The sequence below is a fragment of the Oenanthe melanoleuca genome, chromosome 1A (assembly GCF_029582105.1).
Source record: "Oenanthe melanoleuca isolate GR-GAL-2019-014 chromosome 1A, OMel1.0, whole genome shotgun sequence".
NCBI lineage: Eukaryota > Metazoa > Chordata > Aves > Passeriformes > Muscicapidae > Oenanthe > Oenanthe melanoleuca.
In genome coordinates, this window is record NC_079334.1 from 1,667,627 (window position 1) to 1,683,133 (window position 15,507).

The 15,507-nt window shown below is 39.9% G+C and overlaps 1 protein-coding gene and 1 long non-coding RNA gene across 2 annotated transcripts in view; one reads left to right on the forward strand and one right to left on the reverse strand.

Annotated features, from left to right (window-relative positions):
* Nucleotides 1-15,268, reverse strand: part of DERA (deoxyribose-phosphate aldolase) — a 40,618-nt gene extending 25,350 nt beyond the window's left edge. Inside the window, exons 1-5 of the mRNA XM_056482474.1 lie at nucleotides 15,177-15,268; nucleotides 9,417-9,514; nucleotides 7,008-7,155; nucleotides 6,316-6,411; nucleotides 4,615-4,749 (exon numbers count right to left, since the gene is read on the reverse strand). Coding sequence (XP_056338449.1) covers nucleotides 4,615-4,749; nucleotides 6,316-6,411; nucleotides 7,008-7,155; nucleotides 9,417-9,514; nucleotides 15,177-15,207 — 508 coding nt within the window. The 5' untranslated portion in view covers nucleotides 15,208-15,268. The remainder of the gene's footprint in view (nucleotides 1-4,614; nucleotides 4,750-6,315; nucleotides 6,412-7,007; nucleotides 7,156-9,416; nucleotides 9,515-15,176) is intronic.
* On the forward strand, nucleotides 2,261-14,654 carry LOC130248599 (uncharacterized). The gene is made up of 3 exons (XR_008839660.1): nucleotides 2,261-2,274; nucleotides 4,864-4,961; nucleotides 13,515-14,654. It is a non-coding gene; the product is annotated as an uncharacterized LOC130248599 (long non-coding RNA).
* Nucleotides 15,269-15,507: the final 239 nt, after the last annotated feature.

Consider the following 15,507-nt stretch of genomic DNA (forward strand, 5'->3'; position numbering starts at 1 on the left):
CAAAAAGGAAACACAAAGGACCCGTGCTATTTTTTTTTTTTGTGTGCATTTAATAACCCTGCTCCTGTTAGATCCAAAGGAAATCTCTTTTTGTGGAGTGACTCTTTCCTGAAGCTTTTGAAAACCCAGAGAAAGCAGCTTTCTTCTTCTTCTAGTTTCAGTAACAAGAGGAAAAAGTTCTCCCTACCTTTGAGGTACGCCACTGAAAATGTCAAAATAAAATCAACAAAATGTACATTTAGGTTGGGCTCCATGAGAAGAAATTCCATCCCCACAGCCTCAAGCTAAGAGTTTGAGCAGGCTCACTGCCTGCCAGCACACATCATCCAGGACAGGAGCAGCTCAGCAGCCTCAACCTGAGTGTCTGGCACTCAGGAAAAGTGGGCACACTTTAATGGGGCAGCTGTGTGGGTAAGAAATGCTGTTCTCTATTCAGAGACCAATTATTGCAGACAATAGCTGACATCTCCAGGGAATTTTCAGCTACATTTGGGACAGAGCAGTTTAACCAGAGCATCCCAGTCCCAGAGCAAGCTGGAACTGCTTTGATATAGAACAAGTGTAAAAACTCCTACTCCTTTCAAAAATAAAAGGAGAAGTTTCAGATTTGAATCAAGGCACAAATAACAGGATTATCCTGAAAATCTTGGGCAAATGTCTGAAGTATGAATGCAGTTAGTGACAATTCAAAATGCAGTCAGTGTTTCAAGAAGTGCTGGGCTTCCTGTGGGACAGGCTATGCTGCCAAAAAATCCAGCACTTAACAACTCACTCCCACCAAGCTGAGCAGCAGAAGGATCAAAGCTGGGTGCTCCAAATGCAGGAATATCTGTGACCTGTGCACAACACCAGCAACTGCCACAGCAGACACAGCCCCTCTGGTTAGCAGCACTGGCACAAAGGTTTTGGTAAAAAAACTGTCACAGAAAACCCTGCAGGCATATTTTCAACTATGAGCTGAGAACACCATGAAGAAGTTGCAAGAAACTCTTTCTTTTTGACACCTAAAAGAAAGAAAAAGGAAATGGCCAGTACTCTCCAGCATATTAAACAAAGCACCAATATTAGCTATGAAAAGCAGTCTAAATTTCAAGCCAGGGGAAAAAAAAACCCAAAAAAAAAAAAAGCCAAAAAAATCCCAAACCAAACCAATAAACCCACAAAAAAACCCCAAATCAAGCCAACCTCTATAGAATACACCTGGAGCCAGGTGCTCACTAACAGAGCTCTACTGACCTAGCTGTTAAAATGGATGTGACACAAGAACTCTTCTGCTTTGCACCACTTTTCATGAACTTTAGATCTGCTTTTACTAGGTGCATTTATAGAAGTCAGAAAAATTCAAATTTTGTAGGGGAAAAAAATAAAATGTTTTTGTAGCTGTGGTTTTAATTCCATGTTATAAAACACAAGAGTTGTAAGTTTTCTAGTAATTTTCCTAACATTGTAAATATTTAGTACATAATGTTGAATTTTAGCAGCTGTTAAAAACAGCAAAGAAAATATTCCTTCCCCTATACATTTCCCAAGCAAACATCCCTGATAATTTCTGCTGGCTGCAATCTCCACTAGATTGTCTAGATGGTCTGTTACTTTGGTGTAATACATTAGTTCTAAAAATCACAAAATAAAGGTGATAATCCAGAACTCCTACAAAGAAAATTAAAATCTAAAAGGAGAAAAAAAACCCCACACTGCTTAATTTTTTATGGAATAATGGAATGTGGCAAAGTGTGGTGGTAAAATCACTTTAAAAAAAAAAAAATCCATTTATTTGGTGTTTTTATCTAGTCAGTCACAATGACTGATGTTAGGGGTAGAAACTGAGATGATGTTTTGATTTCTGTTAGAAAAAGACCAAGGTGCTTGTGATGAGCTGGAGCCCCTCCTGTCTGGCACATTCATGGCAGGTTTGTTAACAAAATGACAAGCAGGAGGCTGTCAGCACAACACAACCCCCCCAGCCCTGCTCCAGTGGAAATGCTGAACCAGCCACAACCTTCCTGAACAAGGTGTGGAGGCTGCCCAAGGCTCTGGAGCAGGGAGTGTGATTTTTCAGAATCTGGTTATACCATGGATGCAGCCATGCTCAAATTTCTCACAGTATAACTGGGTTTTTTTTTCCCTTTTCTTACAGGAAAATTCAACTGCCACAGAGCAAATGATGGATTAGCAAAGCTCCTGAAGCCACTGCCAGTGCTCATGTCCAGGTGTTTGCCAGCAGCTGTGGAACCAGCACTGACATTAATTACTGCACCCCACTCAATTCAGCAGGTACAGCAGATATGGATAATGGGGAAAAAAAATAATAAATAGATCCAGTCTATTCCAACAGTTTGTTGGTCATCTTGATCACTCCTTACACAAAGACTCCACACTCTGTGTCTAAAGGAAGGATCCAAACTGATAATTTATGTTTAATCCATACTTTGTAAAGTAATACAAGACAATAGCTGAATAAACTACTTTAAAGTAGCATTGCTTTAAAAGCTAAAAGGTTATAAAAGATTATAAGTTCATAAACTTATATCTCATTTAATGTTATTTTTCTTGTAATTTAGCTGTCCAATAAAGCTGCTTTCATATTCAGCATTATTTAAAAGATCTTAACAATTACTTCACAAAGATCTAGAAAATACATTCTGAGTGTTACAAAGAGCTCCAGCAATATCCAAGAACTGCTTTAAAATAACTTGACATAATTGGACATACACTAAAATATTGAATAACCAAACAAGCCTTTGAAGCAAATCACAAAGCAACACTATTCTATTGTTGTGACCCCAATTACTGCACAGGCTAGAAGAAAAGCTAAAAATGAACAGTGAGATAAAGCACTCTACCACTTAGATTTTTTTTTTTCCAATAAGTTCTGAAGTTGTGAAGACTATCAGCATAAGAAAATACCCAAAGAAGCACATTACTATTACTATTATTATTGTTATTATTATTACTACTATTAGCATAAGTTCTAACAGAACTGCAAGGCAGCTTTACTTGATGAAATACCTTAAACACAGGCACAGGTACTGCACTATTTAATTTTATGAAATGTAGGGATTTAGCCTAAAAAAATCCTTCTCCATACATTCTTCTACGTTCCTTAAAAATATTTTATAGATTATTCTGTATTACCCTTAATCACACAGGTAACATATCTATTGAAAGCTAAACAGGAAGACAGAACACTAGATTTTCAGAGATCACCAAATGAATTGTTTTTTTTTAATAGGAAACTTAAATATTGTAATATTTTACATTGTGGCATCTCTAGGGCAAGTAAATTCTGTTCCTGAAGTAGCTTTTTTTCAAGGTCATGTAAACACATGTCACAAATGGATTCAATTTCATGAATAAACTTAAGAACTCATTTGGAAACAATTTGAATTCTGCCACTGGTGAAAAAAAATATAAGCCATGCCAAAATAAGGGTGGCTTTCAACCTTGTCATGACTTCATCTCTAGATAAAAGAATATGCATATCAAATTAAAAAGCCATACCTAATTTACTTATTTAGTAAACTGACAGGTTTATAGCACATCCATCACTGCTGGACTCCTCCCTTGCAATTTGTGACCACAAAGAATAATTCATCTCCCATGCAGAGAAAACTAACAATGAATGTCCAGCTCCTTTCAGTCAGGATCCAAACTCTCCCTCTGAATCCAAGCTCTGGATTTCTCTTCTATATAATTCTTAAATAACTCACACCACAAGTATGGACACTGCAAATACTACTAAAAAAAGCCAAAATATTACAGCAAGGAAACCAGCCCTGAAGACACAGATGCAGAAATATGTGGGGGTTTGCTTCAATTCTAACTGTTAATTGAAAAAAAGACCAAAAACATGATCTATTACCATGATTTCTGTTATTTCCTTAAATAAAGTCAGGTACTAGGAGTCCATTATAGTCTTCCAAGCAAATAGGAAATTGTGGCACTGCATTGTGCAGCTGAATGGAAAATTCACTCCAAGACAATGATTTGTCTACCTTCACATGGAGATTAGTTATAGGAGCACTGTCAGCACTTAAGGCAAACCATTCACAGTACATTAAGGATGCAATTAGAGCAAAAACCATCTTCAGCATTATTGTTCTTACTAATTAGGAGTAGTCTGCAGATGCCAGAACATCAATAATAATATGAACAGTCAATTTGTACCCTCAACTTTCAGGAAGAAGAAAACAACTAAAATACGTGTTTTCATCAAGAATTGAAACAGTTATTTTTAAAAAGGTATCATCTACATTAGCAGCCCCTTGGGCTTTCTAACAAAACTCTTCAAATAATTAGGCTTTTACTTGCTATTTTTGTAATGCTGTACACAAAATCCTCTAAAGGCAGAGAGGGAATAGACCTGAATTTTCAAACCACAAAGTCATTCTGCCTGCCCAGCATGACACAATGTCCAACAGCACTCCTCTCAAAAAATGCAACCCTTTGCTATAAATTGATTAAATAGTTTTTATTCAGATTACCAGTTGCTCTGAGGGGAGACACCAAATTCTTCAAGCTCTGATGGAGAAATTTGGGGAAGAGACAAAGACACACCCTGCATGTGCATATAGAAAGGTTTAGGTTCCTTGCCAAAGGAATTTTTTTGCTTACCTTCCCACTGGCCAGTCAGCACCAGACTCCTGCTGATGACAATGTCAATCTCTCGGGCACCATACTCCACTGCCAGCCTTATTTCAGCCAGTTTGGTCTCCAGAGGAGTTTGGCCAGATGGAAACCCAGCAGCCACTGGCATGAAAGGGGTGCAGGCAGAAGGAAATGTGTTAAAGTTTTGTAAATTGACCATCAAATTGAAAATCCCAGTAATACAACAAAAGGTTCGAACATTATTCTCTTTTTCAGTGCTTGCCATGATTCAGAAAAGCTACAGGCACCTCATCCTACCCTCTCTTCACCACAAGAAGCATCAGCTCTACCCTCAAAAACTGATCTCCAGCAAGGTAAGTGCATCTTGTGAAAAGATCTTTCACATGCCTTGGTATTTTCCAGATCAGCCCACATAAAAGCACAGTATCTATTGCTTTCAGCAGAACTGAGCAAACAAGGAGTGAGCTCAGACATGAAGCAATAGATACATTTTTAATTTTCTCCAATTCTTTTAAATCTTTAATTGAGTTAAATCATGATAATGTTGTTTAATGGTTAAATCACAATATAGCAAAAACTGCTTGTAATGAGTGAGTTCTATTTAAGAGTATGTTTATGATGTTTAAGCACAAAACCCAAAGGTAACTTTGGAAATGGAAAAATAATGGCTTTGTCAGAGATTGTCTTTCTTCCTGACATTTAAATGCACTTAGTATGTATTTTCCCCCCTACACAACAATGAAAAAAGAACAAAGTACTCACATGTGCCTTAGCACTGAACACCTGATCTAACTTCAAAGTTTGCCTCTGCTTTGAGCAGGGGGCTGGACCAGATCACATCCAGGGCTCCTTCCAACCTGAGTAATTCTCTGATCCTATTTCTTTCTATTTCTATTTTATTTCTATTCCTGTACACTCAGGCCTTTTCTCTCATTTGTGGTGACTGGAGAAGGGCTGACCCTGTGAGATTTTGGGTGTTAAAGTCCAGATCCTGTGGCTGCTCTGCAGGCAGCACCCCCAGCTGTGCACAGAGCCTGAGGTCAGCCTGCAGATGTGCTGGTTCAGGCTGGGATAGTTACTCACTGCAGGGTGTTTTGGGTTTGTGCAGGTGCAGGGCTGGCTCTACAGGATGTTTTGGTAACTGCAGAGCAGTGCCAGCACAGAGCCAAGGTCTCTTCTTGAGAGTCCACAAAAATGCAGCTGCTCTTATCTGAAACCACAGATTCTCCCACTTTTACTCTTCCAATTCTCTTTTTCCCTCCATCCTAGAAATGGTGTATGAGCCAGTATCTCTGTGGCACACAGTTGCTGGACTGGGCTAAACCTTGACACAGGAATTACACTTAAAGCCAAACATGATAGGAAAATAAACCTTTACTAGAACTCCCATCATCATCATCTACTTAGTGTATACTGATAAATCTCCAGCATTTATCTCAATGTCTTCTGTCCAGGTGAGAAAAACACTGATATATTTTAAAGGCCTCTTTGATCAGCTTCCAGCAAAAAGACTTGGCATTCCTGATAAGCTAGAAGTTGAAAGACAACAAAAGATTTTACCAGAAGAAAATCCTCCTTCCATTCCCTTCCTTCCATCTGTTACCTTTCACCTTTCTCTTGATACAAAAGCAAGTCCAAACTTGTGGATTTTTCCATGTATTTTATAACATCAGATGATTTAAGGAGGTATTTTTGAATAAAGCTTACCTGAAGCCACTGGGATGTTACAACCAGCAGCCTTGAGGGTGTTCACAGCATCAGAGACTCTTGCAGGATACACACAAACTGCTCCAACAGTGATCCCTGCAAAAGCCACAGCTCCTTTTACATAGAGAATTCCACTTTCTCCATGAGCACAAGCGCATTGTCCTCACCTCCCACTCCTGTGTGCTCACAGGGATCTGAAGCACTCCACCAGGGATCTGTTCTGCTGCTCAAATGCTTCAGGTAATTCTTGTGCTGTTTCCTCCCTCTCCTTCCTTCACCTGAGCTTTAGCAGGAGTTACAACTCCAGGGTTTTTATGGACAAACTCACAGTTCAGTGCCAACACACACAGTTAAGGCATTGCTTGATCAGCAAATTGCTGCCAAGCTCTGTTCTTCCTTGTGGAGCCAGGCTGGGTCCAGCAGCAACTGACAAGTCTTTATGTTAATGCAGCCCTCCTGCATTTCTAGCTAAAATGCGCTTCTCTCAGATAACTGACCTCATATTTATACTTCAGCCATCTGAAGAGTCCATAAATCCAAGTTTTTTAAAAAAGACTAATCTTGGATATTTTATGTTTATGGTTTCAATCAGTGGACAACTTCAATCAGCAGACCAACATCCCTTCTGAAAAGTGAGAAAATAAAGAGGAGATGCAAACATTCCCTCTACAAAACAGCAAAAGCTCCCATACCTTTATCATGCATGTCCAAGGCTTTGAGCAGATCCTCTCTGATAGGGTGCTTTGCTTTGGAACACAGCCTCTGAACATTTGAAGGAGTGTCATCACCTGAGAGAGTGGTGAGGTCTATGCAGGTGACAGCCTTCAGCAGCCAAGCTGCCTGCAAAGGGAACAAAGCAAGCCATGTCTGCACTTCCAAAGCCAACCTGCCTTAGATGCAGCAATCACAAGCCTGCTCTCACTCTGACAATGGGGAAATGGATGGGATGTAACGTGGAGGATAAGCAAATAATAGGATAGACAGGGCTGGCAGATATCCAGTGATACAGAAAGGATCCACTTCCTTTTGTGGGAATCAGGAAAAAAAAAAAAAACACTGTAATTCTGGTGCAAAAAAAAGCAAGAGGTAAGTGGCAAGGTTAAAGCACTCTTTGGATGGAAATGTTTAAGAATTTTAAAAGATTTATTAATCCAAGAATGGAACAGAAGCAAAACTAAAAATTTCATGAGCTATTTTTGCTGAACAAAAATTGAGCTTAAGACATTATTTTGAAATATCTGTTGAAGGTCTTCCAGAAAACACTTATTTACAGTGATGGCTTCACTCAAAGCTGACTTCTCTCACAGGGCACATGCACAGGGGGAGAGTTTGCAATGGTAATGGGGTAATGAACCATCACTGGCCCCTGTTAGTCCAAGCCTGACTGTTTCTGGTTCCTCTTTCAACCTACAATACTTGGAAAGGGGTTTTCCCCTGAAATAGCTTTATATTGCTTTTACTTGGATTTTTTTACCCTCTGTTTAAGGGAATTTTTTTCTCCTCTCTTTTGACATGAATCATAATCATCAAGACAGATGTTGTCAGGAGGTTTCAAGAGCTGGTATAAAATTCAGGTCTTTTAAAAAGGTTTTTCAGTTGGGTATTTTGGGAAACAGGCTACAGGATTTGAATCTGTGATGCTGCTTACACATTCAAAAGTACAGGTTCAAAATCATGTTAAGAAAACTGCACATGACTGACTGCCCTGCAAATGTGACAATGTTCAAACACAGAAGATTTGCTTCTGACACCCTTCAAAGTGAAATCCTGCTCCAGTGCTGGTGTTTCTACACAGGAGAAGTGCTAGGAGTAAACATCTGTCCCCAGCTGTGCTGAGGGAGTGGCACTAAATCCCTTTCTTCCCAATGAGTCTCTATAACCAAAGCCTGTGGCCCTCTCTGTGATTTACATGGTAACCTCAGCCAAAAGAAGATTTTGTTTTTTCATCCCTGCACCTGCAGTGTCTGAGGATAGCCATGGTCATGGAGCACCACCTGGACCTTTCACTGATGCTATTTCCAGAGCCACTGGACTGATAAACTTGGTGTCAAATAACTTTTTATGCATAAAAACTCAAAAGAAATGCTGAACCATTGTCTAAACCTCCTCCATTTATCTCCATCTTCTAAATTCAATCATAACACACAAAGCACAAACTGTCAGGAAGGAAAAACAGGCAGGAAACTTTTTTTCTATCACCTTCCAGTAGCATCTTACACCTACATCAAATTATCCCCAAACTGTCACCCCAAAATCTGTGCTCACTGTGAACACAGCTTCAGCCAACACAATGGCTGCATGGTGTCAACTATTTTGAACAACTTTTTAAAGAATTAAGTGTAATTAAATAATTCTTGCTTTGTTCTGTTATGTTCCACTCTTAAGATTGATCCTTCACCATCTCCTTCCTCCTGCTCCCAGGTTTCCAGCTACTTTTGCACATAGCCAGTGTGCAGAGGGGAAGCATCCCAGGCATTGTTTGCAGAACAGCTGCTTGGTGAATGGAGAAACAGTTTGTCTTTTCATACTAGAATGGACAAAACCCAACCATTAACCTTATCTCAGCAGCTGAAAATCAGTTTTCCTAACATTAGTGGGCTCCTGCCCCCCACCAAATGCCACAGCCAGTCAGGATTTTTGAATTTTAGCTAAAAAACTAGTTAAGCAATGAAATCACACACACTGAGAATGTTTAAGCAAAGAAAAATCATCCAGGTAGGTCAAATTTGACAGGGACCATGATCATATCTTACAGCTTTAAAATTAAAAAATAAGAAGGCAGCATGCAGAGAAGTCTGTCTGGGAAACAGAATAAATGTGGAGGGATAGTAATATACAATTTAATCCACTCATGAATAAAGATGACTTAAATCCATTTGCAGTTTTGCCAGTCATGAGTTATAAGGTTTTTAACTTGTTTGGATAAATGCATCACCTTATTCCATCCCATCATCATCAAATACAAATTACTAAAATAAGACATGGACAAGCACATCTTTTAAGTTTACATGTATCTTGAAAAAAATTCAATATTACAGCCTGGAGAGGGAGAGTGACTGTTTAAAAAATACAGGAACAGAATGCATAAGAAGAGCACTTACTTGCCAATTACCTTTCACAGTTTTCCATTTTTTAATTTGTTCTGCATGCCTCACCACTGCAGGTCGATTCACATACACTTTTGAGATCCAGCCAAGTTCTAGGGGGAGAAACAAAGGAAAAAAAAGAAAAAAATAAGGCTTATCTATTTCTGTGTGCTTTTAATATATGGAGTGGTACTTCAGAAGAAAGTTGTAGAAAGTTTGGGAGCTCTGAAGAGAGAGTTTTGCTTTCATGTCCTTCTAAAGGTTTGTGTTCTTATCACCAGCCTAAAATAACCTCAACTTCTGTTAGGGATGATCTGTGAACTGGGTATTTCACACAGCATATTCTGTGTGCCACTGCAAGTGAATTAACTGAGTGAGACTGAGACACTGCTGCCAGCCCTGGACTGAGAAGTTTATTACATGTAGCATGAAAAAAAACCAGCAACAACCTACAAAACAGCCTTCTGCCATTGCTTGATGACTTATTTCTAGATTCCAGAATTCCCAAAGAGCAGCAGATGCTCACATGTACTAAAATAATGAAACTGTCTAGAGCCAGAACCAAATATTGGCCACTTCTTAACAAAGGGGAACTAGTAAAGGAGAACTGAGGGCTCAGCTCTTGAATCTTTAAATTTCTGTTTAGTATGGTAAATCCAGAGTGTAATTCTTTAATATTAACAAACACAGGCTGTTCATGAGAGTACACAGGAAAATGAAATTGGAATGTCTTTAAAATCTCTCACATCCCAAAACATAAATAATTCTTCTAAATACCAGTCATATAAGCATTCCATGAAAACACTCTGAAAATAACATCAACAATCATTAAACACCAATCATCAGCAAATCACCACCATCAATCATCAAATATCATCACCAGTTAAGGTCAGAATATGGACATGGGCATAGATACTAGGAGATAATAATTCTGGGTGACTGAATTTATTAAGAACATGTCACTCTATGAATCTTCTTTACTACACTGTTAAATTGCATTTCCCTTGAGCATATTGATTAAAAAAAAAAAGTTTCAAACTTAAAAAAAAAAAAAAAAAAAGCTGGTGGACAAAGAAAATTGCTACAAAAACTACAGCTACAACTCTCCTCCTTTTTTGCCTATCAGTAGGAACACAGGATATATTTGACAAAGTCCATGGGGGAGAAAACCACACAGAAAAAAAAAAATAAATAGAGGAGGGAGACACAAACTCTGTGTTATGATTCTTCTGTTGCATGCCAAGTGCTGAGGTAGCATCAGTTAATCATAATCCCATTTATTATAATAACTTTTGAACCCTCCTGGGTGCACAGTGACCTTTCAGCCCCTCTGGAAAATGCCATAAAACCAGAGGAAGCAGCTCAGATGAGGAACTCAGCTTCTCCCTCCCTAATAAGGATCCTTTCAGTTGTCTGCTCTAACCTATTCTTTCTACAGTTTTGAAGACAACCAAGAAAACCAACCAATAAATGACTTACAAAAATAATTCTTTGGGAGAATATGAAGACAGTGTCCAGTTTGTTAGGGAAAATGCAAGTTTGAGATGAAAATTTAAATGAAAGGACACAAATTTCACCCATGAGTAGGTTAATTCTTCATTAGTAATTGCTTGATTCAGTCTGATACACCTGTTTTATCTACCCCACCTGATTCTTGAGCATCCTGACTCAGATCTAAAAACCTTTTTAGGATGTACAGCTCTGCACACTGGATCAGCTTAAAGGAAATAATCAACTATAAAACTATTTGGAGAAAGAAAAAAAAATAGAGAAGACAAATCAAAATGGGACAAAAAGCATGGAAGGAGAGTGGAAGTGGAAATGAGCTACTATGTTTGCTTTGCCCAAAGTCTTCTGTGAAAATCACCAATATCAGCTGATCAGCAATAGCTGACTGCACCTTCTTTGCCAATATGACAAAATCCATTGGTCTAAGCCCTTTTCACTGTCTGACACATTTTACTCTGTTTTCAGTGACTCAGGGCTAGTCCCAAAGCAACTCAGCCATGTCTAATATCTGATTTTTGTGCATGGGATGCAAGATGCCCTGAAAGAGCACAGAATGTGCATTTCTAACTATTTTTTTGAGTGTGGGAACTCAAACCACAGTGCACAGCACAGGCAGAGAATTAAAAAAAAAAAAAAAAAAAAAGAAGAAGAATTTAACAAAAAATCAGAGCTCCATCCTTTCTGTACAACTTAATGTGAGACATCCTGCAGCTTACTACAGGAAATAAAATGGTGCAATAAAAATGGCACTGCAAGGAAGGACAAAGGTTCTGGTAATCTGCAGCAGCAGATGGAGGCTTCATATAACACAGACCTTTTATTCAAGCCCATTCCTACATTAATTAAAGCAATGGGTAAGTGAAAACAAATATGTCTCAGCATAATTGTCTCTAAATAGACTTTCAAAGTTTGCCATGTGAGGTCTCATCAAATCTTTAGATCTAAGTGCCTTTATTCAGAAAAATCACTCACAATTCCAGCTTTTTTTTCATTAAATATCAGAATAAAACAATTTTTTGAAATAGAGCTGACTGCCTTTGGATTCCCCCCTCCCTCACTCCCCCAAGCTTTATGATTTAGTATCTGGCTAAGGAAAACTATATTTAATTAGGCTCATTAACCTTGCAGTGTGAACACGTCTTTTTTTCTTTTTTTTAAATAAGTCATCTGCTAGTCATCTGCACAGTCATGTGGCTTCAGGGATAAAAGTAATTAAAGCAGTTACACTACAGCTAATTAGTCAATATTCTGTAATCACTCTTCTAGTTTACTTTTTTCTCTGAAGACATTTGAAAAAATCATATTCAGTTCCTTAACAGGAAATTCATCTCCTCTCTTTGAAGAACACGAATCCAAAAATACTGAGCATTTCCTCAGAAAACAATAAATAAAACCACTTCATTAGGATAATTACATAAATATCTCAGCTTCCTAACACATTCCTCATAAAACAGACTAAGCTTTACAGAAGCTTTTAAAAAAAAAAAAATGTGTTGATGGCATCCCTTCAGATGGTGAAACAGAAAGCTCAAGAATGCCTGAGGCAGTAGTTTCACAAGCATTTTAAAGGCAGCACTGCTCCCAAAAGAAGCTGCCCCCCTCATTTTGTGTGCCAGGGACAGCATGTGTGCTCCTCTCCTACCATGAGCACAGGACCAAACGGGGAAGGGAAGTGCTGCAAGCTCTTATTTTGGGATAACCACCTTCCTGGAGACATGAGGAGCCCAGCTGGCCACAGGCTGACCCCAGGTGGCCACAGAGAGCTGAGCAAAGCCACTGAAGGGAGGGGAAAGGCTTTGGGATCAGGGCTTGTTATAACTGCCTCACCATGTAGCTGTTTAGGGATTTGGGGTTATCCCTTTGTCAAGACACAAGTCGTGGCTGTTTGTCCATAGTGACACTTGATATGGACCAACAGATCCTTAATTTCGTGTGGGTCTTGCTTTATGTGACAGAAGTTGAGCGTCCAAGTTATCAGCACCCAGATACTCCTTTCAACCCCCAGTAAAACAGGACTCTGGTACTCACTCAAAGGCCAAAATAAAATAGCTGCAATGAAAATTCATGTAAATCCTGAGCTGTACCTGCCTTTCCCTCAGCAAAAGAATTGATTTGGTCACTCCACCCAGTGCCTCACTTATTTCCAAGACACCTACTTATCATTCAAAGATGATTAAAGTTAGCCAGCAGATTCAAAAGGTGTTAGAACAGTGAAGAACCAGAGCCACAGTACAGGCTAAAACCAGCTATTAATATATTAGAACAGAATTATGCTGTCTTGAAAAGGGATGTAACACTTCATTATCTAAATGCCACTTACCACTAGGCTCAGAAATACCAACTATAATTAAAAATATCAATTGAAACATAATGAATGTATTTTTGGCCCTTCAACTAGAGAGTCTGAGCAACACAGATAGATAATGGGGGTTTTTTTGGAATCCAAGAACACTGCAAAACAACTGCAATTAATTAGTTATTACTCAGAATACATACATGTATGTGTGTGTATATATATATTCAGATATGCAGGGGGAAGGGAATGGAATTTTACAAAAAATTATAAAAATGTTTTTTGTTTTTTTTTTTTTTTAATTCACACAGGAAAGCTGCATGCTATGATTTGTGAAGAGCTTGGCTTGTCAGTGATAAACAAATGGATCCTCTCTAAAGGTAATATCAGAGACCTACTGCTTCAATAATGACATTATGCAGCAAGCACAGAAACAGCAGACACAGAAAAGGACACAAATGTTATATTTTTAAGTAAAATTTTTTTTACCACTAGATGTCCCTGTTAGAAAACTATAATTCTACACAAAGCTGTGTGGGAAAATCACCTGAATTACTGTCAAAGCTGCCGGGACAGGCTTGTGAAACCTTCAAAAGTTGAAGTGCCTAAGTCACAGAAACAGTGAGTATTGGAAGCAACCATGGAAGACAAAGGTAAGGGTTTACCCTGTTCTTTCTGAGTACTGCTACCAGCTAAGGCACTGCACTGAGATATGTTAAATGCTGTATTAAGTATCCTGCTGTATTTCAGACATGGATTTACTGGGAGACCAAATGGCAGGGAGGTGCAGTCCTCTCTTTAAAGCAGCCAGCATAAGGCAGATACTAGAATTAAACATGGTCACAAACACACCACTCCCTTTCCTACACCTGCCCTGAACATCTCACCAGCTCATTTTGACCACAATTAGTTTGAACAAAGATCACTGGGAAGGGATGGAAACAAGTATCAGAACTGAACCAACCTCACCTTCAAGTTTCTGGATTCCCCACACATCAACTAATTTTAAGCTTGAATTTTCTAAGAAGGAGCATGGCACACCCCTAGTTTAAAGTTGGAGTGCAGACTTCTGTGCTGCTTTTCCCAACACATTTGTTTTGTCACTACATTATTCATGTTTGTTTCAGTTGTTCAGATGGCTGCAGCTGAAACTCACCTGTCCCTACAAGCAGCCCATGAACAAGGACATCAGAGAGCAATTAGCTCACTTTTGAAAGCTGCAACATTTCCACAGTTTCAGTGAATGGAAACGCAGCTCTCACTTGTCTGCTCCTGCCAGCTTTGAGACCCACCTGCTCCACTCCAGCCAGCCTTTGCTCCTCTTCTGTAAGACCACCCTGTGTCCCCTCCACTCCACTGTCACTGCTCAAGTGACCAAATCATCACCCTTTCAGGACACTAGAAGTGTCCCTGCTTTAACTCATGCCCTGCTGCAGCCGGTTTTTGCTGAGGGAGCTGCAGCACCTTCCCCTTCCCCAGCACGAAAGGGCAAAGCCAGGGAAAGCCCTTCGTGCCCTGCTCCGCCTTATCTTGGGCCGGAGACCAGAAACACCTGCAAAACCCTCAGGGGGCAAGCAACAAGGAGAAGGAACAGAAGAGGTGGAGTCTCGAGTTTGCAAATCAGAGACCGGATTAAGTGTTTTTAATCTCTTTGTCACAGCACCAGGGCTGCCCTCCAACCTCCGACCCTGATCGGAACCCCTCAATCCAAATAAAAATGTTAAGAAAGGTTAAAAACCTGCAGCAGCAAGCCCTCCTCCCGGTTACATGTCAGAGCACCCACGGGACCCGCAGCTCTGTTGGTATTTCAGATTTTTAGAGGAGGGACCAGGCTGCGGCACCGCCCGGACCCGCAGCGCGCACCGCGGGTACCCGAACCGGGGGATGCCCGGACCGGGGGATGCCCGGACCGGGGGTACCCGAACCGGGGGATGCCCGGACCGGGGGATGCCCGGCCCGGGGACAGCCCTTACCCAGCTCGGTGCCCGGGTTCCGGCCCGCCATGGCCCCGCTGTCCGGGCCCGCCCCGCTCGGGCAGGAAGCGGCGGGGCCGCGGCTCCGCCACGTGGGGACCGGGCCGGGCCCGGCGCTCGGGGAAATTCCGTGCTTACACTTTATACTATTTATATTTTTTACTGTTTTATACTTTATACTATTTATATACTATTCATATTTTTTACTATTTTATACTTTATGCTATTTATATATATATTCGTTACCTTAACATCATCTATTATTTTATGTATGTACCATGTAGTTTATAGAAATAGCGGTGTGATAAATGCGTTATATTGCAGGCCTTAG